The 27,311-nt window shown below is 38.2% G+C and overlaps 1 protein-coding gene across 5 annotated transcripts in view; it reads left to right on the plus strand.

Annotated features, from left to right (window-relative positions):
• LOC128670435 (transcription factor BCFI-like) overlaps window positions 1-27,209 on the plus strand; it is a 38,083-nt gene extending 10,874 nt beyond the window's left edge. The window contains exons 1-9 of one of the 5 annotated variants that reach the window (XM_053746094.2): window positions 7,183-7,363; window positions 8,166-8,517; window positions 17,801-17,919; window positions 18,469-18,665; window positions 18,993-19,056; window positions 22,479-22,693; window positions 23,193-23,344; window positions 24,088-24,252; window positions 24,370-24,469. In XM_053746094.2, coding sequence (XP_053602069.1) covers window positions 7,270-7,363; window positions 8,166-8,517; window positions 17,801-17,919; window positions 18,469-18,665; window positions 18,993-19,056; window positions 22,479-22,693; window positions 23,193-23,344; window positions 24,088-24,235 — 1,341 coding nt within the window. In that variant the 5' untranslated portion in view covers window positions 7,183-7,269 and the 3' untranslated portion in view covers window positions 24,236-24,252; window positions 24,370-24,469. Of the gene's footprint in view, window positions 1-7,182; window positions 7,364-8,165; window positions 8,518-17,800; window positions 17,920-18,468; window positions 18,666-18,992; window positions 19,057-22,478; window positions 22,694-23,192; window positions 23,345-24,087; window positions 24,253-24,369; window positions 24,470-24,553 lie in introns of those variants that run through there. The other 4 variants (XM_053746090.2, XM_053746091.2, XM_053746093.2 and 1 more) reach the window with 4 other exon arrangements.
• The last annotated feature ends 102 nt before the right edge of the window (window positions 27,210-27,311 follow it).

Raw genomic sequence — 27,311 nt, forward strand, 5'->3', positions numbered from 1 at the left:
GAGTGTTGGTTGGCACTTGTACACTACTAGGTCTTGAATTAGACATAAACATCAGCTGGAAGCCCCATATCCAAAAAACAAAAACCAAGCTTTTTAGGTTTCTATACACTATCGGAATTAAAACGATGCACTTATTTAGAAACAGCTTTTTCTGCCTTCTATGCCTACGCTCATTCCAGCTACAGTCTGGCACGCTCATTCCAGCTACAGTCTGGCACGCTCATTCCAGCTACAGTCTGGCACGCTCATTCCAGCTACAGTCTGGCACGCTCATTCCAGCTACAGTCTGGCACGCTCATTCCAGCTACAGTCTGGCACGCTCATTCCAGCTACAGTCTGGCACGCTCATTCCAGCTACAGTCTGGCACGCTCATTCCAGCTACAGTCTGGCACGCTCATTCCAGCTACAGCCTGGCACGCTCATTCCAGCTACAGTCTGGCACGCTCATTCCAGCTACAGTCTGGCACGCTCATTCCAGCTACAGTCTGGCACGCTCATTCCAGCTACAGTCTGGCACGCTCATTCCAGCTACAGTCTGGCACGCTCATTCCAGCTACAGTCTGGCACGCTCATTCCAGCTACAGTCTGGCACGCTCATTCCAGCTACAGTCTGGCACGCTCATTCCAGCTACAGTCTGGCACGCTCATTCCAGCTACAGTCTGGCACGCTCATTCCAGCTACAGTCTGGCACGCTCATTCCAGCTACAGTCTGACACGCTCATTCCAGCTACAGTCTGGCACAATACTATGGGAAACAGCCCTGATGTATAGCTGCTGTTTACTTTACAAACTAGTAGCTCTGTGAGCTGTAGACGTCGCGCGCTTATAGAGATTGCTGATACAAGGCACATCACGGAATTGATTCCATGAAAATGATATTCAAGCCATTTATTGAAATTTTTTGAAGAAGGTCAATATACATAGATAAAAATAAAAGTGGTTCTAGGATGATGCCTTGTGGCCATCATACCATATTTTGAACCTGATATTACGATCTGTAATTTTTATATTCAAATGTTTCATTTATTCGAGTTATTTCTACACAACTACACAACCTAAAATTAAAACTAAATTATTAAATTAATTTAAATACAAAAATCTCAAATATTTATAATAGGGATTTGGCCTATTGGACGATTTCGATCTTTCCTATGTGTAAATTCAAATTCAAAATGTCTTTATTGTTATTGTATTTGTATTGCGGTATTCTGACTGGCACATAATATTATGTAGAATGGTGTTTGTAATACTCTGTTTTACTTTTGTTACATTTGTAACTACATACTGTCACCATAAATAATAGCCAAGAGGTGCTTTTGAAATATAAGTGAATGTGAAACACATTTACCAGTATTTGTAGTCATCGTTATCACTATGCCACTTTCCTGTCGTTTTACTGCATTCATACAGACAGACAAAAGCGAGGGCGATGGGTACCTATATGTCCATCGCCTATTGATTGCGAATACTGTGCCCTTTGCATTCCGCGGGGGTGAGTCACGGGTGACAGCGGGGTGCGAGGCGCAGGGGGTAGGGAGTTGCGTACCACAAGGGTGACTCGAAAGGGCTGCCATACTATAACCAGACTCTACGATTCGAGGGATAGTCTCTTTGTTTAAATACCTAAATATATAACTTACAATACACTTCTGTAGATATAAAAATATTTAGGATTATTGAGCTTTAATATGCAAGCTGTGACATCTAGAGCTCATTCAAAATCTCTGATACCGGGATAAAATCCACGGATGTATAAATTGAAGACCAACTCTCAATTTGCGCGATTTTAGTTGTCCAATAATAAATATTAAATTAATTTAAATAAAAAAATATTTAGGTTTTAATTTTTATTTTAACAAATAGCTTAAGTGTGTATATACATATATATATATTATCATCAATTAAAGTATTTGTTATTTAATATCGAAATATTTAATAATCATATAATTTTGATGTATTATTGACTGTTTGCCTGCGAAAAACCATTTGTCCAATTGGTTGGCTATATGCATTTATTTATTCTGAAACAGATGTAGATATATGCGAGCAAAAGGTGGCGTGCAATAAATCAAACGTAGTTAATAGGGTTTGCAGTGGAGCGTGCGTGAGTAGTGTGAGAGCCTCGTGCGCGAGGCGGGTTCCGCGAAGGCGCCATTAGTGAAAGCTGCACAGTGCGCTCGCTGAGCGGGCGCCGCACGCGCTGGTACCGGGAAATATTACGACCAGCAGGTAACAGGTTATAGTTAAAGCACTTTCTGAACTCATACTGGTAACCAATGATTATTAACCTTGCAATTGACATATTTTCTAAAACAGCAACAGGTTTTCAAACTTTTTGTATAATGGAAAGCTCATCATTTGACGATACGCTAAGTTATAACTTGTGAATTGTATTGAACAAATAAAACAGCTTATAATTTCATAACGTAATGGCTAACATTCTTAAAAATAAATCATATTTTATAGTTTTTCATAATGACTTTGCAAAATGAAAATATTGTTTTTTTTTCTCTAAAATATGCTTTGCTCCGCTGTACTGAACTATTCTTTAGTTAAAGTTAATTAGATGATTCTTGAAACAGAAGTAATTAAATTAAATCAATAAGATTATTATGTACAGTACAGTACAATACTCTGCGCTCGTTGTCAACAAGCGCAATCATTCCATCTACTTCATCATTTCCTTGTTCCATACCTAAATTACAACATACCTTTGTGGCGAAAACTACATTAAAAAAAAAACATTTTAAACGACATGTTAGATAAGTAATTCGAGATCGAACAATTATTTATGACAAAGCCTAGGAGAGCTTTCTTTGCTTCACATACAGGACTTTAAATGTCAGTCCTAATAAGGACTGTGGCCGCTCACTTACTCAAAAAATAACATGCAGCTACTTACACTCTTATAATTTGGCCTATTTAAGAAATTTCAAACAAGATACCATTTTGAACATATTCAAAAGAATAGACTCTACATTTATTGAGGTGTAATGTTAAAAAAAAAGTCGAGTAGAAAGGTCTGTGAATCTGTCATGGTAGTTTTATATGGGGGGAACCTTTGCGCTGTCGGTATCAGGTATCCGTCGCGGTGCGTTGCATTAAAAATCTACTGCAGACATATTTTACCATATTTAGAGCCGGGCTTCCAGCCAACGCAGTAAGTTTTGGAAGTAAACGGCTCGAAGCTGCTGTACGCAAGTGCGTACAGCACCTTGGCACCCACTTTCTCACGCATGTATTCACATGCGGCGTGTACTTCCTAAAACGCGGCGAAGGTGTGATATTGTTGAAGGTAGATATCAAGATTGCGTTCAACTCAGTCGACAGAGCGCACTGCTGTCACAAGTTTTATACCTGCCACATATGCTTATATTTGTGGCAGGGTTGCAGTAAGCCAATTTGTTTGGTTTATGAAAATCAACGTATTGATTCAGCAGTCGTAACGTATTGAACAGTAAGAGAACTTTGTTACTTGGGTTTTTATTGATTAGTTGAATTTATAGTTTGTTCTCGCGCGACATTAAAAATATAATAATGCGGTGAGTTTTCTGACCCATTACATGTGATTGAATAATTCAAATTCGCCCTTATCAGTTAGGTACAACATAATTTGCAATAACCGCAACATAACGTGGGTTGCCGCCGGCATGTCTGCCGCGGCCCGTGTGTTGTGACATCTGATGAAACAAACAAACAGATGCTGACACGGTCCAGCAGTAAATCTATTATCACTGGCAAGTTATGGCATGTTTATCTTCTGCGCTAAGCCGCCCCGCGGGGAGCCCGGGCCCTAAACACAATTTTTTCAGCGCGTGCGATCCCCGGAACTGAAAAACTTATTTAAACGCTAATGCGATAAAATTTATTACTTCTCGGGAGATAATATCGTCGCAGGGTCGTGTAGACGTGTTTATAGACATCGCGCTTCGCGGAAAACCAGCGCGAACCTGCGGTTCCCACAAGATCATAATTTATTACAAACCAATTTCTCCTCTCGTTAACAAAACAAATACCTCATATATTATGTCTAGCCGCCTAATGAGCTTTCCAGGAAAATAACTCGCTCCCTATTGTTGAATTCCACAACATTACGATCGACTATTCATACTCTTTTGTCTCAGTAATTGTTATTTTTGGAAGCTATTGGTCTAGTTCTGGATATTTATGAATGGGTTTTGAGTGTGGGAATGAAAAAGTTCGCGAGCATATGATGCAGGTGGCTGGTATTTTTGGAAGGAAGAATGGCGAAAAGTAGCCTCATGTTATTGTTCATTGGACCAAACAAAAATAGATGCCAGAAGGTGAGAAAAAAATATGTATAACAGACAGACAAAAAAAAAATGTTTCTTAGTTACTGCCAGTAGTTCATTTTACTTTTTTTTATTATATTTCTGCAGCTATTATACACTGTACTCATATGTGTGAGCTCAGAAATACACGTAAAGCTTTCGATATTTCTCGTCAACAATTTACTATTTAACCTAAGCTAACAGGTAGAACAGAAACAAAGATAGACGCACGAAAGAAAATCCTCATGTTTCGTAGTAAACCAACGTTATACTTACCTTTGATTTCTAGAATATTCTTGTGAGACATCGAGCATAATGCTCGATGTCTCATAAATTGTATGAATATTTTATAACGTATTACACACGTGACTATTGAAGTCGGTCGACGTTCGTCACGAAGCGAAACTTACATTTCTCTGTTGAACTCGCGAGATTTAACCGCAGGTACATCTGTTAGTTTAACAGAATACGAACGTGATGTCCATACACCCAATTACATACATAGGTAATACCCACCATTTTTCAAGCAACTTGATATCCTATATTTATTGTACTTCAATTTATTTAGCAATATTTTTATCACATGACAGCAGTACTCGATGAATACGTTATAAATATATCTATATATTAAAGTACCTATTAAATGGTTATACGTAATTGTACATATTCGGAACCTAACCACACATTAGCGCTGAGCGTCAATTAATAACTATGTTTTATCTAACGGTCACATCTCCGACGCTGATACCGCTATGCGAATGCAAGAGTTGAAACTGCGTAGTTAAAAAGTCATAAATAACAGAGTTTAAAATTACAGACAAGAATCGCTATCATATACATATTTGGTAAAAAAAACTATTTAGTTTTTTCAACAATTAGGTCCACAACATGTAGTTCTTCGTAGACACTGCTACAACAGCGCGCTACGCAGAAGCTACAACTCAATTCTCGTAGCAGAAGCAAGTTTTTATTATCTTCGTTGGGGGACGTCTTAAAGACATAAGTATAATGTAATGAAATACCTATTGCCTTGCTCGATGGATACAATGATTACAGACAAATATATGTGTATTGATAAATAAAGGATCTACGTACGTTTGCTTTTGCATTCATATGTCATGGGTGTTGTGGAGAAATGAATGATACGCTATATTCGTTACGATTGGTTTAGCCTTGATGTGGTATGTAGATTTTGTGTACAAATGAAAAATCGTTTCTTGTCTATTTGTTAAGTGTTTACAAGGCTTAGATGCTGGTTCATGTATGCTAAGTACTAGGTGTAGCCCGCGGCTTCGCACGCGTAAACTTTCCAGTTTTTTTTTTCGGTATGAAAGTATTCTATATCCTTCTCCATACTATATACTGCATCCATGCAAAATTTCAAAAATATTGGTTGAGTAGATTGAGCGTGAAAATGTAACAAACAAACTTACTTTCGCATTTATAATATTAGTTAGGATAGGATTAGGATGTTGAGATAATTAATGTTTTTAATAATAGTGTGATATTTTCTTTTAAATGTATTATTTGACAACATAGTTCATAAAGCGGTATCAATTTTCACCTTGTGAATAGTGCTCTCAGTTAAACATTTTTATGTATAAATTGTGTTAACAGCTGATATATGTACCTAAAGATACTAGTTTGATATATGTATGTAGTTAGAAATTAGGTTATTTCAAAGAAAACGATAAAAAATGGTGAATGTTCTCCCCAATGGTCAGTTTGGTCAGGCTTCATGTGCGCTAGAGCACTAGTACTAGGTGCGCGCGAGCGGCGTGCGCAGGTCGGGATGTGAGCGGAGATAAGCAATCACCACGTGGCGATAGCGACAGCTGATCCGCGCCCGACGTCCTAACACTCCTTTGTACAACTGAGGATTGTATTCCTACGAGAACTATATTACACTATCAATCTAAACCCGTTCTATGCTGCACCTGCACTAGAAGTAGCATAACTACAAGATTCTCACAGCTCACTGCGGCACAATATTGTTTGCGATTGTCTGACTGTTTGAACGTTGCCTGGGGCGAAAGGGCCCAAGTTGCAAGCATACCTACTCATATTTCTGATGTTTTTTCATCAACCTAAGGTATGTCGTATTTTAGTACTTAGATTTATTTTTACAGTAAACACATACATATTTTCATATCATCTAAAATACAGATCGTCATACACATTTTCCATTAAGGAAATCATATACAAAACTTGATTTATTTGATAATTATCATCCAGACTGTGTCCAGATCTTTCTAACATCTCTAGATCCTGAATGCATGAAATATAATATGCATTCAAAAGAATAATTTCTCATCTCTCAAAATAAATTACAAAAAATACTTATATCTAATACATACAATAAATCATGATCACCCAAATAGTAAAATCTTAACAAACAAAAGGATCCTGCGAGTGCTACCACTGACTGACGTAATGTATTCTGCTTATAATATAAATACAGAAGTGATAATGATGACTTGATTTTGAAATCGAAAATAGGCACTTAAAAATTGGGATCACTTTATATTTTTTTATTATCTAGGACTTATTCTGTAAATATAATTTCTAGCCTGGGAGTGCATATTGTAAATAATAATATTCACTAACAATTTTATTGCCAAGTTATTTAGATCATATTGTTCAGAGCAATAAAAACTAGTATTTAATATTAATAATATTAATGACAATGAACAAAGTGCAATAATTTCAATACAATCCACACAATGCTTTGTCATTGTCAGTAGTAAATATGTCCTTAGGGAATACATATGCATAAAGTCCTAGCATAATAGAGGGATCCTCCCAATTTGTATCCAGGGAAAGGGGACAAGGATTGGGAGAGGGGATGCAGTGGCGGGGATGCGGTCGGCGCGGGCGCGGTCGCCGTCGGCAGTTAGTGCAACGCGGCCGGCTAGAGTGCATGTCTGTGCTTCACGTTTAACAGTTATTTAAGTGAACCAAGTTAAAAAGTAAAAATGCTCCACGACGCGTGGCCCGGGCCCTGGCATAAGGCGGAGCAGTTTGAGTTGGACGCTTTCATAGCAGAAGTTAACAACAACTATGTTAAAGGTTCGTTCGTTACCGACTTAATTTTGTGCTTAACCTGGCCATTTTGAACTTGTTATTTGCTTTCCATAATTTTGTATATAAGTCTACATTATTGCTTACAATGATTTTATACAAATTATGATGGCATACTGAAAGTGTAGTTGAGTAATTGCTTTTTATAACAGTTTTTGCGGGATTAACATATTGTATGTGTTCATTTCATGAGAATACTACTATACATCTTTTTTAGTCTTGTCGTTATTAACGACTAAATAACTTATTGTAAAAATAACCTTTATTAATGTAATAGCGTTTCCATAATGTTTAAGGTTAAGAATTACGTTGCAAAACTGAATAAAATCAGTTGATTACCATCAACTTATTTTATTATAATTGAGAAACTTAAATTGGTATAGTAATTATAATTGAGAAACAATTCAACTAAGTATTTAAAGATAGACAATATTTGCCATTTGTTCACATTTTGAGCCAATTAATTAGCAAACACACGAGTACTCGTTAACAAATATTGTTTTCAAGTAATTAAACTAAACGTTAACTCGTTGTTCATTAGCAATGATGTTTTTCAAATTATTGGAACCACAAATAAAAAGGGTTAGCATTGACTAGTTTACCTTAATTAGTAAACACGGGCACGTGATGTTTCTGTTAGTGAACAAATCAATACGTAGTGAGGCAATGGCGAAATCGAAACTACAGGTCAATCGAAATAGAGGGACGCTGCGGGCCAATCGCTATCGTTCCAGTCACTATCATCGTCTGTAGATAGATGTGTATATATGTTGTGTATGCGTGTGCGCAGAAGGCGAGGCGGAGTGCGGCGGTGCGGAGGGTGGTGGCGGGGGCCAGCAGGGGGAGAGCCCGCCCCCCCTGCCGCCGTTCGTGTACGCCCACATGTCGCCGTCCCACTCGCGCAGCTACCAGGAGCTGCGGCCGGCGGCGGCACACGCGCGCGACATGCAGGCGTACGCGCACCTCGAGGAGGCGCTGTTCAAGCCGGGCGCGGGCTCCACGGACGGCTTGTACCTGCGCGGCCGCAGCCCCGAGCTCAGCCCCTCGCCCGAGCGCCGCGACGACTACAGGACCGTCCACTACGAGACCTACCCCCCCGCCCCCCCGACATACGCTCACGAACATCATCATCACATCGAAGGGTGAGTCATATATTTTTAATGTTTTTTCATGAAAAAGGTGCATCGTTTAACCAAATTTGACGTTTTTGTTCTAAACTAAATATAAATTATGAATGAAAGATTGCTGTTCAATAAATCATAGAGTTACATTGATAATACGAACAACCATAATCCACCAAATCTCAATATTTAGTGGGATACTCGTGATTTAAATTTAAAAATACAATTTATTCTTAAACAAAAAGAATACAATTTATTATTCAATCATCTAATGATTAAAAGTCTCTTAATATTGTCATGGCTAACATAAAAATATTCAGTCCTTTACAAGAAGCATCAGCTGGTCACCCTCTGGATTTGCACACTATCTAGATAATAGATGCGTCGGTACATCTTTCCCTTTGTATCAGGTTATTCATTAATTTTACGTGTTCCAGTAGATTTTACGTCAAATACTGACAAACAATCCTAACACATTATTGCATTTATGATATGATCATTTATGACTTTGGCTAGACAAAGTTTTCACTCTTCATCCAGCGGTGCTATTAATTTTAAAGACTAGAGTAAGTGGTGACTTACGACAGGATTTTTTTTTTCCTGTCGTATCATTCTCATCATACCAAGTATAATTTTTAACAAATAAATTTCAATGCACCGACTGTGTTGTAATGTAGTATTTCTAGTAGATTTGCTAATTTAAACGAAATAGTCAAAAAGGGTCTGAAGCAAAATAAGAAATATATAAGGAAGACTTCCTGCTTCCCAATCCCAGTTACAGCCCTCTACGTCGTAGCAGTCGTAGCGTTTCCGTACAACCGTCGTGAACATTGTACTTGTTGTTTAAATTGTTAAAAAATTATTTGCCGTAATTTGTTTAAATTGTTGTCCACGTGAAGCGGGGAACTAGGGAACTAGTAATGAACTAGGCACACGATTAAAAATGCCGTTTAAAAGTTTTGAGTTGACCTGAATTTATAATTCAAGTTTAAATTAAGAGGTACTAGGAGCACCCCGGGCCTTCGCTCCCGTGGGAATTTCGGTATAAAAATATGATATGATAATGATATGATTTTTTTTTCGATATATCAGAGTACATAATGTCCATATTCAAAAGGTATATCAAAACCAAAACCTTTGGATTATGAACTATGATTAATATATGAATATGGTTATGATCCGAGTGCTGGTAAAAAAATGTATATATTTGAAGATTTAAAACACAATTAATTACACAAAAATATATGAAACGAGATGACCAGTTCCTTCTGGCAGCACCCGTTCACGAGTTGACGCATGGGTCAGCCATCGCGTAACTCAACCATAATAGAGGGAACCTCACGGTAACCAAATCTTCCAAATTTACTAAATGTTACCTGGGCTTTGCGTCCGAATGCAAGCGGGAACACGCGAAGATGAGAGAGTAAACAATTTCTAGCAAATTCCATTTTGTTCCGTACGCTCGTTCGTACAGTACGATTACAAGAAAATAACCGTTTTTAATATTGTAGGTATGTGTCATGATATGACCTATAAAATATATACACTTTAAACACACACGAGTACAAATACGTTGGTACCAATGTGACAACAATAGGCTATATGTAGTATAGTAATATATGGTTTTTAATCTATACGTACCAATATTGGGCGATCAAAGTCTTACCATCTCCTCCAAACTGTTTGATCAAAAACAACTGTTTTTGGGGCTGGCGTAGGGTATAGTCTATGAAGACGGAACTGGGTGGGACATATTTTGCCGCAGGCAATTGAAACATTGGCCAATTTTTTCCTTACGCATTGGCCACTTAGATACGGAAAGAGGATACGCGGCAGACCAAAAGAGCGTTGAGGTGATGATTGGAGAATTTGAGAAGGAATGGTTTGAGTTCGCGTTGAACCGAACAATAGTACTTTTTCTTGCTATTTATTCTTTGACCCAGTAGCTTTGTTCTTCCTCAATTTCTAAATAAGTACCTCCCTACACTGATGTATCATGTCTGTGGATTTGTAGCCAAATAATTGGTATTCGTGCCGGGTTCAGTCAGTCAGTTGTTTTCGGCGCCGCTCGTCAATTGTCCTCGGCTGTTATCAGCTCATTGTTTGTATGTATGTGTGTATACGTGCATGCGAACGCCATATATGTGTGAGCACAATTAGTAGGCGGCGGCGCGCTTCTTCCTGCATGGAAAAATCATCCACAAAACACTCGTTTTTCATCTACAACAGTAACGCTAAGGTCGAGAATCGTGTGCAACGAATATATGCCAGTACCTAACTAGCATGTATATTATAATTTTAATTGCCTCCCGCGATCTCTCTCCGCTTCAAACCGCCATTGTTTATACAATGTTCGTTACATTTTATTTCTGTTTCATGTGTATAACTATTTCACAATATATTTCAAATGAATAAACTTAAACTTCATTTTTACTTCATGTTATATTTGTAGAACCATCGTACTTTCAAATTATACCTTAGCTAAGACTTAATGATTTTCATAAATAGAAAAGTTGCAGTTTATTTATAGAATACTTAAGTTTTAACTAGTTTAAATAATTGATAGATAAGAGCTTTTCTACTGCAGTTGGTAAAAAAATGTTAAAGTAGAATACATTAAGGAGAATAAATAATACCAATGATGGTTTTAAATATTGGTTTTAAAGTTAAAAAACTTCCGCTAAAGGCGACAGTTTCTGTCGTCATTCGCGCCGTGACGTCTCTGCGATAAGGGGATACGTTAGTTTATGGCCGCGGTAATAGACCAAATTCACCATATAATTTAACAAGTGCATACCTATTTTAAATATTCCATTTTTATCTAGTAAATTAAAGTATTTCATATCATACGTAAAGACACATGTAGGTAAAATGATAGATTTGTATTTGTATATTTGGTGGCATTGGTCATCGTAAATTTAAACAAAACATGCCAAGAAAGCTGATATTCTGAACATCAGTGACAGAACGAGATTTTTAAAGAGACCGTTTGGATTACTTCTGCTATTTACTAGATACTACTATACTACTGACTATTATCTAAACACTATAAGTAATCAAGCTTCATTATAAACATTTATTAACGCATGAAGACATTCTTGTCTCGTCGCTCGTAAGTTTATATGCTGTTGTGAATGAACGCGATGGGGGCCAGACCGCGGGATCGGATTCCTGCTGACCAGACGCTAGCCTGAGTAGCTAGGGATGCCAGTTACTAGCTAAATTGCATTTTTTTTACTAGCTATAAATGCATTTCTGTTCGAATTTTCAAAATAAAAATTAAATGCGCTACGCGAATACCGAATGTCGAAATCTGCATGAAGAATTAAATTAAAACAATCACATGACACCACAGTCCTTTTCTGCATAATTAAGTAATTACTAAAAAAACTTTTTTAGGTAAGTTTGCTTAGGTTTTCTAGTAAAAGAGTTAGGAGTACTGTTATGGTCATAATATTATTATTGCCATAACGTTTGATTTATTTAATATTTTTATAATCGACCTAATTAAAACTGAATATTGAACGGCTGAAGTCGTCTATACATTTGCAAAAATGCGTCCTCGCTCTCGATGCCGCACCGATGTGAACAACCTTCGCCTGTACTGCAGTACTTACATCTACACGAGCCTACTATGGCAAGCGCTCCGGTTCTGCGAATGAGTAATGCCATGCCTACTTCCTGCGGCGCGCACACTTAACCCACTAACGAGCAACAATGCGCTAACATATAAAATACACACTCCACGCAAACAATAGGCTGTTTGACGATCCGCACTCGTATTAATTTATGGCAACTCTCTAAACCCAAAAACAAACTTCGGGTCCAAATACGAATGTTGTGCAAACAGGCGAGGGTCGATCCAGGCCCGGATCGGGCTGTTTGCTCGTCGTCGACGGCGACGGGACCCTCACTACGTCCCTGGCATCTTTAAAGCACAGGAAGTTCCCGACTGTAACCCATTGTAACCGCGCAGTAAATGGGTAACATTGCAAACTATCAATGACCATTCACATGACAAGATATATGTGTTGAGAAATAATAATACGAATTAGATAGACAGTAATTGTAAGGATATTTAATATTAATTAATAAGACCTATATTTGTTAATTGACGTCCTTGGAGAAAAGGTTGCGGTGAAGTTTGTTGCGCCGCTTCTTCTTCACTTGCGCTTTGGAAGCCGGCAGTAGACTTAGTTTAAGTAATTTTTTTGACGTCAATAAGTGATGTATATCATCCTGAATTGAATAAAGAATTTTGAATTTGAATTTAATTAAGTACGCTATTGCATTGGAGTGTCTCTGTAATGATAGTGTAAGAATTGAATTAATTAATCAATATAAAAGAGAAAAGTTATAGATGCAAAGGTTTCCCATTCAAATAAATGCTAATAATCATATTCATATTCTGATTTTTAAATTACACGGAATTCTGATATTTATGAAATGTTCCCAATGAAAAATTTTTGAGTGAAATAAAAAAATAACTAATTTCATTTGTAATCAATTATTGTATTTGTAGTCGTTCAATGTGCATGTGGGCTCGCGTGGTGGTTCATATTCCTTATCCAAGGAAGGCCTGCGTCCCACCAACGGGGACGTTTAAATTTGATGAAAAATAAATAAAAAAAACTAAAATTATTAATATATATACTATATTAATTCCGATAATTTTTAAAATTGTAATTAGATATTTAATTATCGTATTATCAAAGCTGTGCATTATGATTATTTGGTAAATCATTTTTCTTTCTCAGGAATCTCCGTTTAGTGATATGTGTATCACTTTTACAAACATTTTTTGGGAAATAATTTAATCTAAAAAAGCTAAAGTTTTTCTATTTATTGAATTTTAGACCATGAATCCACTGCGGGAATACGTTTCGTTGGATGACTCACGAAAGGGGCCAGATTTTCACTGACTGGAGAAAATTGTTATTTTGCTGTTTGTTTCCATTGTACAAATAATCTGTACTTCCTCAATGAAATTATAATATAAGAATATCAAGTAAACTCTTGTTAAACTGATCTAATTCAATTATAATATTTTTTTTATATAAAAAACCCGAAGGTTTATCTTTTCTGAAGTGTCGAAAATTGATACTTGTCGGAATTCCGTAGCATTAATAATCAGGGATTTTTCTTATTATTTTGAACGCGTTGAGTGTTGTTTTATCAGAATATAAACCTTTTAGTAGCATGAGTATATACGATTCTGTCAAAGGTCATGAACCAATTATAACAATTCTGCGCCACAACGCTTCTAAATAAGTAATAATAAATGAATATCCAACATGCAAGTTTCAATATTTTCCTGCAGTAGCCGCTGATGTTTATTTCAAGCCTTAGAAACAAAAGAGGAAAACATTGTATTTACTTCATATTGTGCCCAATGAATCTAACAAAATGTTTTATTATATTATCTTTCTAGATATTACAAATCAAACAAAAAAATAAAATGCCCATAATATCAGAAAATAAGAACGTTGTATGGGTATTTTCTGTCTTTCTCAAGAAAAATTAAAATCGACGAGGTAAAAATGATTGTTTAACTAATGCATAGTTACTTAACCATCTTAGTAATAATATCGTTCTTTCACGTCAAAACTGAGGTTTTTGACAGGAGTATAGAGGTGGTTTTTGGTGTGAAAATAGTTGTTACCGACGACAAAGTCGTGGGGAAACAGTTAGTCCAAATAGAAGTATATGCAATATGGTTTTACTCTCGTCTACTTTATTTTGGGTTGAAATTTGAAATCGTGTGGATCGAGGCCAGCCCAGGCAGGTGGGGCGCTAGCGCTGTTTGCGGAGCACCACTTTTTATGCGGCGACACTAACGCACCATTTTACACATCTTAAGAGTCGGATCGTTTCCAAATTTGTTCGCTTTTTTGTCGCTGTTGAAAGACGGCTTAAGTGTCTCGGCTGAGTTATTTGTATAGGCCCTCGATGTTGCGAGACGAGGATTGAGACAATGCTTGGATACGACACATCACGTGTCACTTGATAATTTGGACATTATGTGGCCTCACCGGAAACAAAACCGAACTGCAGTCTGCACGGGTTAATTCTCTGGGGACGCAGTGGTGTGGTCTGTTTCAGATTTCTTAATTTGTTTGACCAACAAATGATTAGGTTTTTGCGTTAGTGTTTTGTTTCTGGGCAAGGGTGGCCACAGCGGGTGACGGGACACGTGTCCCGAGCGCGCGGCCCGCGGCTCGGAGACGCGCTTCACTGGTCGTCATGCGGGCCTCACTCTGTGCCGTACCGTTTGCCACACGTGCGAACAAAACCTTAGTGTTAATGCCCTTATATACAAAAATCCCGTTCTTCGAAAAACCATGTTCGAAGCAGTTTAGAAATTGATTATAGTAGATCTTGCAACATATTCAGGTTAAACAAACAAACAATATAGGTAGCATTTAATTCTAACTCGATTATTTTGATTGTATATAAGTTCGGATTTCATCGACCATAAAGAAACAGTCTCTTAAAACAGGATGAGTGTGCATTTGCTATATTTGGTCGCATCTGTTCTCACATCCGGGTTGCTGGTTGCAACTAATGAGGCTGTAGGTGAGACGTCTTTTGCTGTAATTCGCACAACAGTGAGTGCACTTCGGAAAGGCATTAGGGCGTGCGTCGGTTAATGGCTGGTAAATGTGACTTCCAATTTCGTTATCAGTAGAACGGGTTCTCTAAACTGATGGCCCATCAGCTGACAGTAGCTGCTTATAATGAGTTAGCAGTCAAGCAGTTAAAGTTATGCTTACTAAAGGAAATTTTAAAGGAGAATGAAAATCGACAAGATATTTTGTTCGGATTCCATTTGAGTCTTGTTCTGATAAGTGATAAATTCTAACCTTAATCAAAATAATATATAAACCTAACCTACGAACTTGGTTTGCAGAGTCGGTAGGAGGTTAGTTTCAGTTTATACAATGTGGTACACAAAAGTATTTCAAAGCTACCCTAATTGCTTTCCTAATGATTACGAACATTGTAGGTACTTCGTGGAGTGGCAACTACTATAAATTATTATAATTATAGAATATTTAATTCGAAAAGAGTAAAAGGGTAATGATTGCGATTTCAAAGTAAATATACGAGAAAACTCGACCCCAGGTGACAATTGAAATGGGATCCCAAGTAAAATGGGATAAGAGAGGAAGAATTTCCATTTCAAAAGAGAAGAGTTTCCATTTCAACAACTCTCCAGCCACATTTAACACTATATTTGAGTGGTGTCTCAATCCTAATGTTATTGGTGCATTATTTGATAGGGAATATAATAGTTTACATCAATAAATGAGTCATTCCAATAACAGGAAGTGTACGGAACACCGTTCATTAATCGCTTGAACCTAACATATTTTAATATAAATGCTTAGACGGCATATCTCGCTGCTTGCGTATCACGTAGCTTAGTAGCTTAGCCGTATCATTGACGCCAAGCCTTTATCATCATCATTCATATACGAGTATCAATCACTGCAAGGACTTCACAACCCTTACAGGAAGTATGCACCTATTCAATATACGTTTACGAAGGTTTCTTATATAGTGAGGTTATATTTTAAATGTATTTTAAATTATAATAAAATTTGTGATCCCCCTAGAATAGTCAACTGCATCACCAATCTACTCGCAATTTGGTATAAAGTTAGTCGTACCGACATAAAATCTTACTTAGGTAAATACAGGCATAACATCTCATATACTTTTTTATAGCCTGTATTATGTGAGTCACGTAGGAAATCATCTAAACTAGAAGTAAACTGGTGGCAAATTACGTATTAGTAGGGCCCGGTCGCAATGCTCCGTTGCGCCGACACAGCGTGTAACCGCTTCATCGTGCTCCGTTGTGTCAACGTCTTACCATATATCCGTCGACGGATGTCAACGGAACAGAAGAAGACGGAGCAACGAGTCCAGGCCCTTAGGGAACAATAAATGTTCCAAATAAGGGCCAGGCCAGGTAGGTTTTGAAATTGATGAGCGGCGTCACGCGCACGTCAAAACTCCATACAATTTTGGCATTCTTCTATGTTGATCTGTCGACGGACGTTAGCAAGATGGAGGACGACTGATCGCAACGTAACAATGGGGCCTTGCTCTAAGTATCAGTCAGTGATAAATAGACATATGTGGACAAATCAAATAAAAGTTCATATTATTCTTTCCTGACCAGACAACTGGTTTTGAACTACATTTTGAACTACATAGCAACATATTAGGATATTTACTGTATCGTCTTTAACAGACATTATTTATTGATCATCGGTTGATGACTACTTATGAATGCAAACGGGTCGAGGGTGAGTGCTGTATGAGGCGCGGGGAGTGGGGAGAGCGATAAGGCAGTTACTTCCGAGACGTTCCGAACCATTAGCCGCGCGGCGCTCTACTTTCAGACCAAACTGTATGAGTACTTGCACTAAGCAACATCAAGTCACATATAGGTAATCACGTGCACCGCAACTACATGGGCCACTGATCGTTGGCCGACTTGTCTGCGCATAGCTTTGCTGTGGCTAGTTTGATCTTTGTTTTACCTTTGAAAGTCGTAGATTTAACTGAAAAGTGTGTAATTATTCTTCATTTCTTTGTAATTTCCTCCTAAGTATATTTTTTAATTTACTTTCTTAAATGCAGCAAGTACCCGTCTTGTCTCGTCTCTCGTTACCGGCATCGTAACTAATTTATAACAGAGCAATTAAAATATTAGTTTCATTCTTAAATGTTTTCCAAGTCTTTGTCGCCATCGGCACGTCCCATAGACGGTACTCGTTGTTGAGTTTACCGAGAATGCCGCAGTCTCTGCGACTGTCACGTACTCTCGGTTTCTCAATAATATATATCGAAACGCCGATAGCTCTTCGCTTGAGTTCCATAGTTGGAATAAAAACCTTATATTCCTCAAAATAGATTATGTGCCTAGACTCCTCCGCACGTACAAGCGGAATTTTTTCCGTTCGGTATGTAATGAACGTGAATATTGTATATATGAAATGGTCGGTGACAACGTTCTTGTTAATTACACAATGCAACGACTGATAATAAAATACATGTCGCAAAATAACGAAATTACACAACCGTGAAATTAGACTTCACGTAGACTTTCACGGCGAATTCAATGGTCGTCATTAGCAGCAAAACTTGTTTTTGTTTTAAATATACAGTAATGTTTATCTATACTTTTAGATTTATCTGTTATTAATAAAACAATTTTAGTAGGTACTTATAAGTATAATTGTAGTAAGTTTTCTTGTAATAAAAAAAAAACGAATATAATGTTGTGCAGAAATGGAGCTCCTTCGTCGGGCGGGGGCGCGTACGCGCGCGGCGCGTACCCCGGCGGCTCCCCGTACTTCAGCAACGGCGCCGACCTCGCGCCGCAGCAGAGCTGGACGCCACCCTCAGGTATCACACACTGCGCCTACACTCTTCTGGACATCTTTGAGACCGGTCATCGCCGCTGTACCAACCGTGGATTTCTTTGTTCTTTCATTGCATTTCGCATTTATGTCCCCCCAAACGAGGACATATTCATTCATTTAGGTCCATAAACCGTAATTATTTATTATACTAACTTTTTACAAGGTTTGATTTAGGTAGTTTCACCTGTACAGAGTTACTGTGTAATCCAATCAAAACGAAAAATACAATTTCAACTGTTTAGGAAGTAGATGAAATTCAACTTGCAGAATTTCATCTACTTCCTAAACAGTTGAAATTGTATTTTTCGTAAAAAACTATCGTTAATCATCTGCTTGTTTCTGGAGATGCGTTCTACTTGCTAGTAGTGTTGAATTCAAAATGTGTTTCAAAAACTGCTTTATCTTTTAACTTTTATTGTGTATCAACTTAACTTCATTAGCTAAATGACTAGTCCTAAATAGCAGTCATTAAATAGCCTTTGACAGATTCATCCCAAGTCTGCGAATAGTAAACACCAGAGGAACGTTGCAGGCTCCCCCACCTACCGGCTCGGCGGCGAGACGACGCCGAGCGTGGTGGAGTACGAGGCGGCCACGCCGGGGCCCGAGGCCGCGTCGGGCGCCCTGCCCGCCTTTAGCTCGCGGTTCGGCGCCGCCTTCGCCTGCGCCACCTCGAGACCTTCTACAGTCTATGGAACCTCCGCTTTAGCAGCAAATGCTTACACACAGGTACTTCGATAAAGTTTTGTACATTAATAATGTTAGACTAAAACTTTTAACTAATATTTTATTCTCATATGTGTTATTATAGTGAACTAATTATTGATGGATAGAATACGGTGCTAATAAAAGAAAATAAAAAGTGAAGTTGAGAGTCTCCTCTATATTTCTATTTTTTACAGTACGTAAATGGTTTCTGAGGACATCCTCAAGGTAACCATCCTCCACGTAGTTGGAGAAAAGAAGATGTATCTTCTTTAACCACTATCCTTCTCCACTCTTCCACGGTGAAGCGTAGAACAATGAGGTACTCAGAATATAATGTTGATGTTCCAGGACGTATGGAGTCTGGACAGCAGTCGGCGACCCCAGCTGTCCGCCGCCGCTAGTCTGTCTGCAAGTAAGTTATCGTTACACGCATGACAAAACTTATCTTGTAGTACATATGTCTAAATAATTATTTTAGTATTCTCTGAAAAACAGTAAAAAGCATACATGGAGACCATTACAATAAAACTGTATACGATATTAGGTATAATGCTATATCTGATACAGATTTCACCACAGTTCGAAACATTCAGTGTAGCAATAATTTTACAATGAACAAGTTAAAATTAGTTAAAGATTTGCTATTGTTCTACCCAGTGGTGTCTGAGGTTTGTAGTCCGCGGAGATGACTCACAGCCAGAAATGGTCATTATTTTTATATGTATTGACCACAGTGCAGAAAGGTTGACACATTTCAGTTATGCAGAGTGCATGTATACATTATAACACCAAGTTCAAAATATTCCATGTAGAAATATTGTAATAATTACAATGTGTGTTAACTTACAACATGTGATGTTTTATGATTAAGAAATAAGCATTGGTATCTCAATTATATTTTTATATATACATTTTTTTATTATTATTTTATAATCTATAAATATATTAAATTACTTTTTCTCGATAGGCAGTGAAAAATCAGTTTTGACACTATCTTATTTTAAAAGTCATATGTGTGTCTTACCTATCAGTAAGATTATTTTTAGGATTCCGAAGCAAACTAGAAACACATACTTATAGTTTGTTATGTCTGTCCATTTGTCCATCTGCATCGGCTTAGCTCTCAAACTATTGGTGCTAGAAAACTGTGATTTGGGAGAAGTGTACATCTTAATCAAGCGGAAGTACCTGTAGATCAAAAACATTTTTTTCTGTAAAAGAGGTAACACGTTTTTCTTTAAACTATCCCGTCATGTGGGTCATTTTGATAGTTCTTTAAAAAATATTAAGCTTGTCCAAAGATTATTTTTTGATTTAGGATTGCTTTTGCGAAATATTTTACTTAAAACGACATAATGTTTTCGAGTTTGTTCCATTCTCTACTTGGTGAAATGATTTGATCCACAATAAATATGACTTGGTTAACGAGTAATCGACGATAATCTTTAAAAAACTATTTAAAGTTTAGGCATCAACTTTATTTAATATGGTATCGTTACTTATCTGTTAGTAAATATTACTTGTGTAGGAACATTACACATGCGCGACACGCACTTGACCAGTTAATGTTTTTGCGATCACATTCTCTCAGTGCCAATTGGGTCTGGTCTTTTCCAAGCATAATTCAGTTCAATCAAGCACAAGGTGGAAGATTTTGCTCAAAAATCGAGTGTAACATACCAAATAAAAGCATATAAAAAGTTACTCATTAAAATATTCTTCCGTCAATCATCCGTTAGTTTGGGATATATCTTTTTTAAATAATGTTATGTAGTTCAACATCTATTAGCTGTTGAAAGTGCAGACGAGGCCAGGTCACGCGACCGAGCGCCCTGGCAACCAGCCTCGCCTCCTGTCGCTGATAACACTCAATCCCCCAAACTTGATAGGCGCGTCGCGTCCGGGACATCCATTTTTTGTCTCCTTTTTTACAATCATATCCTCGTCTCTCTTCGGAAGGGTAGATACTTGACTTTATTACAGTTTTGTGAGCACTAAACTATATTAATCACTTTTCTTTGAAAACGATGAGCCGACACTTATACTGTTTTAAGAATGTGCGGTTTTACGGGCAGTAAATCATTTTTTTCACTTACTATTCGTTTATGTTATTCGACAGTTCGTAATACTCGAGTTTATACTTGTTTCACTGCTCGTGTAAGAACCTAGTTAATAATAATATAATAGGTTTGTGCAGCTTTTCATTAGATTTCAAAACAGGAAACACACAATAAAAGTAAGAGTTATTAAAGAAAAGTAAGTAAATGTGACTATAAACATAACCTCTGTACTGAGGCCCGAAGGGCCGTGCAAGCGTTACAATCTCCGAAGCGCTGTGTTTGTCCCGGCCGGAGTGTTTGTCCAGGACAACAAAAAACATCTCTCTAAAATGAAGTCCCTTTAACGCATTAAAATCGCATTCCGTAAATGGTATCGGATAAGGCACGTGCCGCGTCCGCCTGCGCCCCGCCTCTCCTCCCCCCTCGTGCCCCCCGCTCGCCTTATGACCACACAACACTTGGTTTCGTGGTGTATTAGAACGCGATGCCCTTATCTGCGAGTCTCCGGGACGCAGAAAAAGCAGGATGAATCAGACTGGTTGGTGTACTCGTATCTATTCGGCAGTCAAAACATTATTAGCTAGATGTATACAGTAATTATTTAATTACTTCTGCGAAGGTAATAGTCATTAATATCTACTAAATATAAAAATATACTAGTATCGTTGATTTACTACTAGCATTTGATAGGTAAATTCCATTAAATGTATTAGTTGCGTAGAATTTATATTTTCTCTGATAAATACGTGAATGAACACAAACGTACATTTCCAATACTTGTTACTTTGGTATTTAATTATATATTGATTATTTGAATTGAATTATTCAATTTAGAAAAAAATAGTGGCCGCATGTTTTACCAATTTTTTTGAAAAGTATTACTAATGTGTCTTCTGCTCAAATGAGCATTTGATCCTTGATCACTAGCCATGAATATACTCTGGTCTGGTGCTGAGAGCACATGGCCTCAGCTCCTGTTACACTCGGCGATCATCGTTATCGCCCGATGGCACACGAGCCGGGCCTGGACACTGCCCAGACGGAAACTGTATACTTTGTCCCATTAATAGTTAAAACGAATGACGACATGTTTTCGACATTTAACAGATCGTTTTGAAAATTAATGTTTATCAGATGTGCTGATTGGCTGTTATTTGCCAAGTGCCTTAATATATTTAAAATGCTTTGATAAAATAATGTTCCCCAACCCATACATGAACATAAACATATGTTGTCCCAAAATTTGTGTGGTTTTTCTTCTTATCTAGTCTTTTACGACAGGGAAGTGAATGAGTCTCATACGTAACAAAACAACACATAATAATTGACGCAAAAATATTGCAAGGCAATCAAGCCCTGCATACTGAGAACCGAACGTGCCCTCCGCACGTGCCCCGATGATTCAGTCACTGTCAAGGCCGGCCTTTGTCTTGCAGTGGAGGAGATGCCTGGTCGAGGTGCTGCTTTTCATAGTCCTATTGTGTCAATCAGAAACGTCATGTAACTAGTGCGAGTTCTGATCAGTCAAACTTTCGACGATATTATATTAACTGCGAGCACTTAGAATAGAACTGATGTTAAATTATGAAAATAAAGGATCACGAATGGTTTTTACAGAGTAGACGAAAACAGGGACAAAGATTTTACTATAACGTTTTTCAATAGCAATTCCTAAAAGGAAACACAACTAATAAACTTGAGTTACCATTAACTGTGGTAATAAGTTGAGTGGACGCTGGATGGTTCGTGCTTAACTCGCGTTATATATGAACAGTCGAGATGGCGGAGTTGTTCACTGAGGGGCGGGAGTGCGTGAACTGCGGTGCGATCCACACGCCGCTGTGGCGCCGCGACGGCACCGGCCACTACCTGTGCAACGCATGCGGCCTCTACAACAAGATGAACGGCATGAACCGGCCGCTCAAGCAGCCGCGGCGGCTGGTACGTCAGCGCCACGCCGCGCACTCGCTCGCGCCGCCCGCACACGATGTACGCAGACGCAATCATCTTCCGCTCTCTGCTCTCCACTCCACTCGACTAACACTGCATAAGACCTACGTCACAAACCTGAACTTAGCCGCAGCGAGATCTAACCATACCATCTACAAGCGTGTTGAAACAACAGTTGCTAGAAAATGGAACAAGATCTAGCACGAATAAATGTTGACTTTGAAGATTGTGGAAAAGAAAAAAATTGGTACGACACGCGCTAATTACTTAATATAACCGACTTTTTGTCGAAGTTGTCTTCCAGTCAGCTTGCCAGTGACAACGTTGGATGCAACTTCGTCAAATAGTTCATAATGAAAAAAGTTTGTGCCAGATCTTGGTTTTACGTTTTACACGTACCTAAAAGGGCGAAATTAACTAGAAGCCACAATACTGCGGCTAGGTTCAGAGCGGTAATGACGTCGGTCGGGTATCGCCGCTCCCCGCCCGCGAAAATCCGCGCCCGAGCGTCCGCTCTGACACGTTGTTTTGGTTGCAGTGGCCGCGGAGGGGGCCCCGCCGGGCGCGGATTTCTACAAGGGCTTCCTGTTTAACGGCCTCACGCCGCACTCGCACGCCCCCGCGCACGCGCCGCCGCCCGCGCCGCTGCACGTCACCTCATCCCCCTCTGACTACAAACAGAAGAAAGGGGTACGTTATCCACCCCGACCCGATCCTCCTCTCTTCCATCCCTTCGGCTAATTGAGCGTTTATATGGAGCCAATCCTATTCAATGTAGTTATAGAAAATAACAATCGAACATAAACAGTTCCATCATTAATATGGCGTCGATAATTAAGTCTGTAATATTATATATTTGGATAGGCTCCGTGTAAGAACAGCTCTTATTATTTAATGTACTCGCCACCTTTCGCTCATTATATGAAACAAGTTTTATAATATAATATGAATTTTAGGTATTCAATGAAACATCAAGTGACGAGTAGAAATATGCCCTCCTGTCCTTTGCACTTGCAGCAATAACAATTTTCATAACTTCCATTCGCTTTTTTTCAATACTAACTACTTAACAATTCATTCTGTGTTATGATGCATGTAGACAATATAAATTAATAATGTATCTTTGTATTATCATATAATATAGTATATTATTTAAGATTTTTAAAGCCTAAACATAAATAATTACCTGTCCCACTGCTGGGCAAAGGACGGTATTGTCTATTAAAAAAGTTAAGGCTTTAAAAATGGAGTTGTGGGTTGTGAAAGCATTCTTATACCAAATTCCCACCGCGAACTTAAATAAATACGTAACAGAGTTATATTTTAAAGGCGAGTTATAATAATAATAGATTGCACTGAAAATGCATATGTTTAGTTAGAGGCCGATTGGAAAATTTGTAAACCATGAAATAATGCAATATCCTACGATACAGATGGGTTCGAAGCGGCCCGGCATGTCGTGCACGAACTGCCACACGACCACGACGTCGCTCTGGCGCCGCAACGCGCACGGCGAGACGGTCTGCAACGCGTGCGGGCTTTACTACAAACTACACAACATCAACCGACCAATTGCGATGAAGAAAGACTCTATACAGGTCATTTTAACCCATAATATATACATATGCTCATTTTATATAATTTTCGAAATGAGATCTATTACAATTACGTCTTGCCACGAGATTTGACTTATCAATATATTTCTGAAATTTCAGACTAGAAAACGGAAACCTAAAAATAGCATCAAAACAGAAAGGAGCCTCAAGACAGCAGTACAGCGCACCATCAACTCTGGCGTCAAAATGGAAAACCTAAGTAAGTAACACTGCTGATCAAATAAATATATAAAACTAAGAAAATTAAAAATCTTATATTCAGAAATAAATCATCGTGTTTCAGGTGAAAATGTAGGCGGCATGAATGTGGGCGTAGGAGTGGGTGGCGCTCGGTCCCCAATGTCCATGAACTACGCTTACATGCAGCACGCGCTGAAGATGGAGGAGCCGCCGCCGGCGCACGCGCACTACAACGTGTACGAGGACGCGGAGTACCGGCGCAGTGCCGACAGCGAGCGCCTCGACCGCCCCACCGTCGTGTCCATGGGCAGTTGAGTGCCGACCGCCGCGACCGCCAGCCGCAGCCCTCGGCAACTCCACAATATTGTATATCACAGAATTCACAGGCCTTGATCTTGTCACGAGACTTGACATCTTTCATTACCTATTTCGTAAGATAAGGCAGAAAGACCGGATCATGTTCAAGTGAATAAGAATATTTTGTAGCTTCCCGGACTTTCCGGTTGTCGACGTGTTGTGCCGAAGTCAGACCTGTTGGAATCCATAGCAACGTTAGCTTTACTGTTTCATTTGTCGTTGGCTGTGCTGTGCGCGGCTGCGGGAGCGCAGTGCGGCCGAACAAATCGTGAATCTCTGGACTCTAGGCGCCCACGCCCTTTTAATATAGAATCTCAGTCGAATAAGCCTAGTTTACGTTAGTGATGAGGAGTGAGTCGACCAAAGAGTCGTTGCTAGTTGACCAAATGCGGCGCACGCCGGAATCAAAAACGCAGGGCAGATATCGTATAGTTTCCACTAAATACAATTGTGCTTTATCTATAAATCACTACTTACTATAAAGTAGGAAATTAGCTTATAATTTTTAATAAAGTTTGCACAATGGTTATCGTCGTGTAAGTAGTGACATTTCAATAGCGCGCTGTGGCTCTATATTGTATCTACTGCTGCGCCTTGTACATAATACTGGCGTGACGCAATACGTGTATCATTGTTGCATTAGCTTACGATTTTATCGAATTTATCGTTAGGCGAGAGTCTCCGAGAATCTCGCACGTTTTATAATATTGTTGCACAGTTAGTGGCGTTACCAAATAATTAACATATATTTTATGTCAGGAAACTTATAAGACTGTACCATTCCTAAGGTGTTACATTCCTAAGTACACTATTTTTATTGTTAATCGCTTAGTGCGTAGTTCGCAACGAGATAGTTGCAAGTTTAGCTCCATGACTTCAACACATTCCAAGTCAACAAGGCCACGAGTGTGCTTTATGCTTCTATATCTCTTTAGACTTAAAACAAAAGAACCTGTTGACGGCATAAATAATAATAATCTAGTGACATATACAAACTACATGTATTTTTATTTGTTTTAAATAAGTTTATGTATGGAATATAAAATATCTCAGAAAAAAGAATCTTTTCTAGTTTAAAATTACATATATTTATTTATGTTGTGCCAGGACATTCATTTTGAAGTGTTATCTAACGGAACTCCCGCTTACAAGTCATATTCGGTGTGTTGACATCCTTGTAGCAGCATACATCACGTCCGCTCCAACGCAAGCAGCACTATTGTACAGAGGCGGCTTTTGCTCAAAATTTGTCAGCGATATTGTTTCTGGAAAGTTTCGTAGGATAGCACTAGTAAAGTGGGTAAAAATATTTACACAAGTAATAATAATGTATGTACCCCATAATTAAAACGTTGGTAATTAAATATAATCATTTCAATTTAAAATCAATGGAACAACCAATCAATTTCGCTTGCCATGACTGTCATGCTGTGGATAATTATCTCATTACTCTTACTAGAAGAAGTTGATATTCTGGGAAATACTTTTTTAGTGTGACGCAGACAGGGGCCGTACTCTCAAATGCACCCGCCATCTTACCTAACTGAATGCTTCAATGTCAATTTTCAAGTTTGTTACCATTGAGTGTTCAATATAGCTTGACACATGTCTACAGATGATGGAGGTTGAAATTCAGAGTAGTGCCCCAGGAAACGTCATATGATGACGTAGGAAATCGTGACATTGCCGGTGTTCGTTTCCGCTGAGTGCGCTTCTTCCGCGAGACGTGATTCAGCTTGGTGACGTCATAGGTCACGTGGTACACGCCCCATACAAACAGAGGCTGGTGTAGATATATTTTTACAAATTGAAACTGTTTCATCTTATCCACATTGAGCTATTTTAGTTTTAACTCAATGGTCTTTTCGCTGTTATAAATATTGCACACATTATTTTCAATAAACCCAACTTATTGTATCAATTTAAAATTTATATATTATATTACTAAAAGTGTCTTCATATGTTAGGAGTACGGTAGACCGCACATCCAGTTCAACAATCAAAAAGGCCAGTATAATACAGTCAAACTCGATTTGCGGTCCCGAGTCCAGCGCAATACTATATAACTTGCCAAAGTACTACCATCTTGCCAAATCAAATTTCTCAATAAGTCTTAAACACCGAAACGAATTATTTTGTGAATCTATGAATAGTGGGATATTAATATTTAAGTATTTTGTATAACATCGTCGGCTATGTGCTAATAGGTAGGTAAATATAATAATAGTTTTAAGATTGTAATAGTAAGAGAGAATAAATTTAATAATGTTTAATAATGTAAAAGTACATCGCGGCTCACGGTCTGCACCATGTGATGTCAAATTTTATTTATGTGTTCTTTACATACATTTCTATGTAAATATGAAGATTATACTTTAAATAAATCAATTTATTGAAATATATTTTGTTGTTTTCTATCTTTCACTCGCGACTTCGCCTTCGTCAATTTCCCGTCAACGTTTTCTCTAATTGAAAAGTGCCTTTGTCCTTCTCTGTACTAAATG

The sequence above is a fragment of the Plodia interpunctella genome, chromosome 5, assembly GCF_027563975.2.
Source record: "Plodia interpunctella isolate USDA-ARS_2022_Savannah chromosome 5, ilPloInte3.2, whole genome shotgun sequence".
NCBI classification, from domain to species: domain Eukaryota; kingdom Metazoa; phylum Arthropoda; class Insecta; order Lepidoptera; family Pyralidae; genus Plodia; species Plodia interpunctella.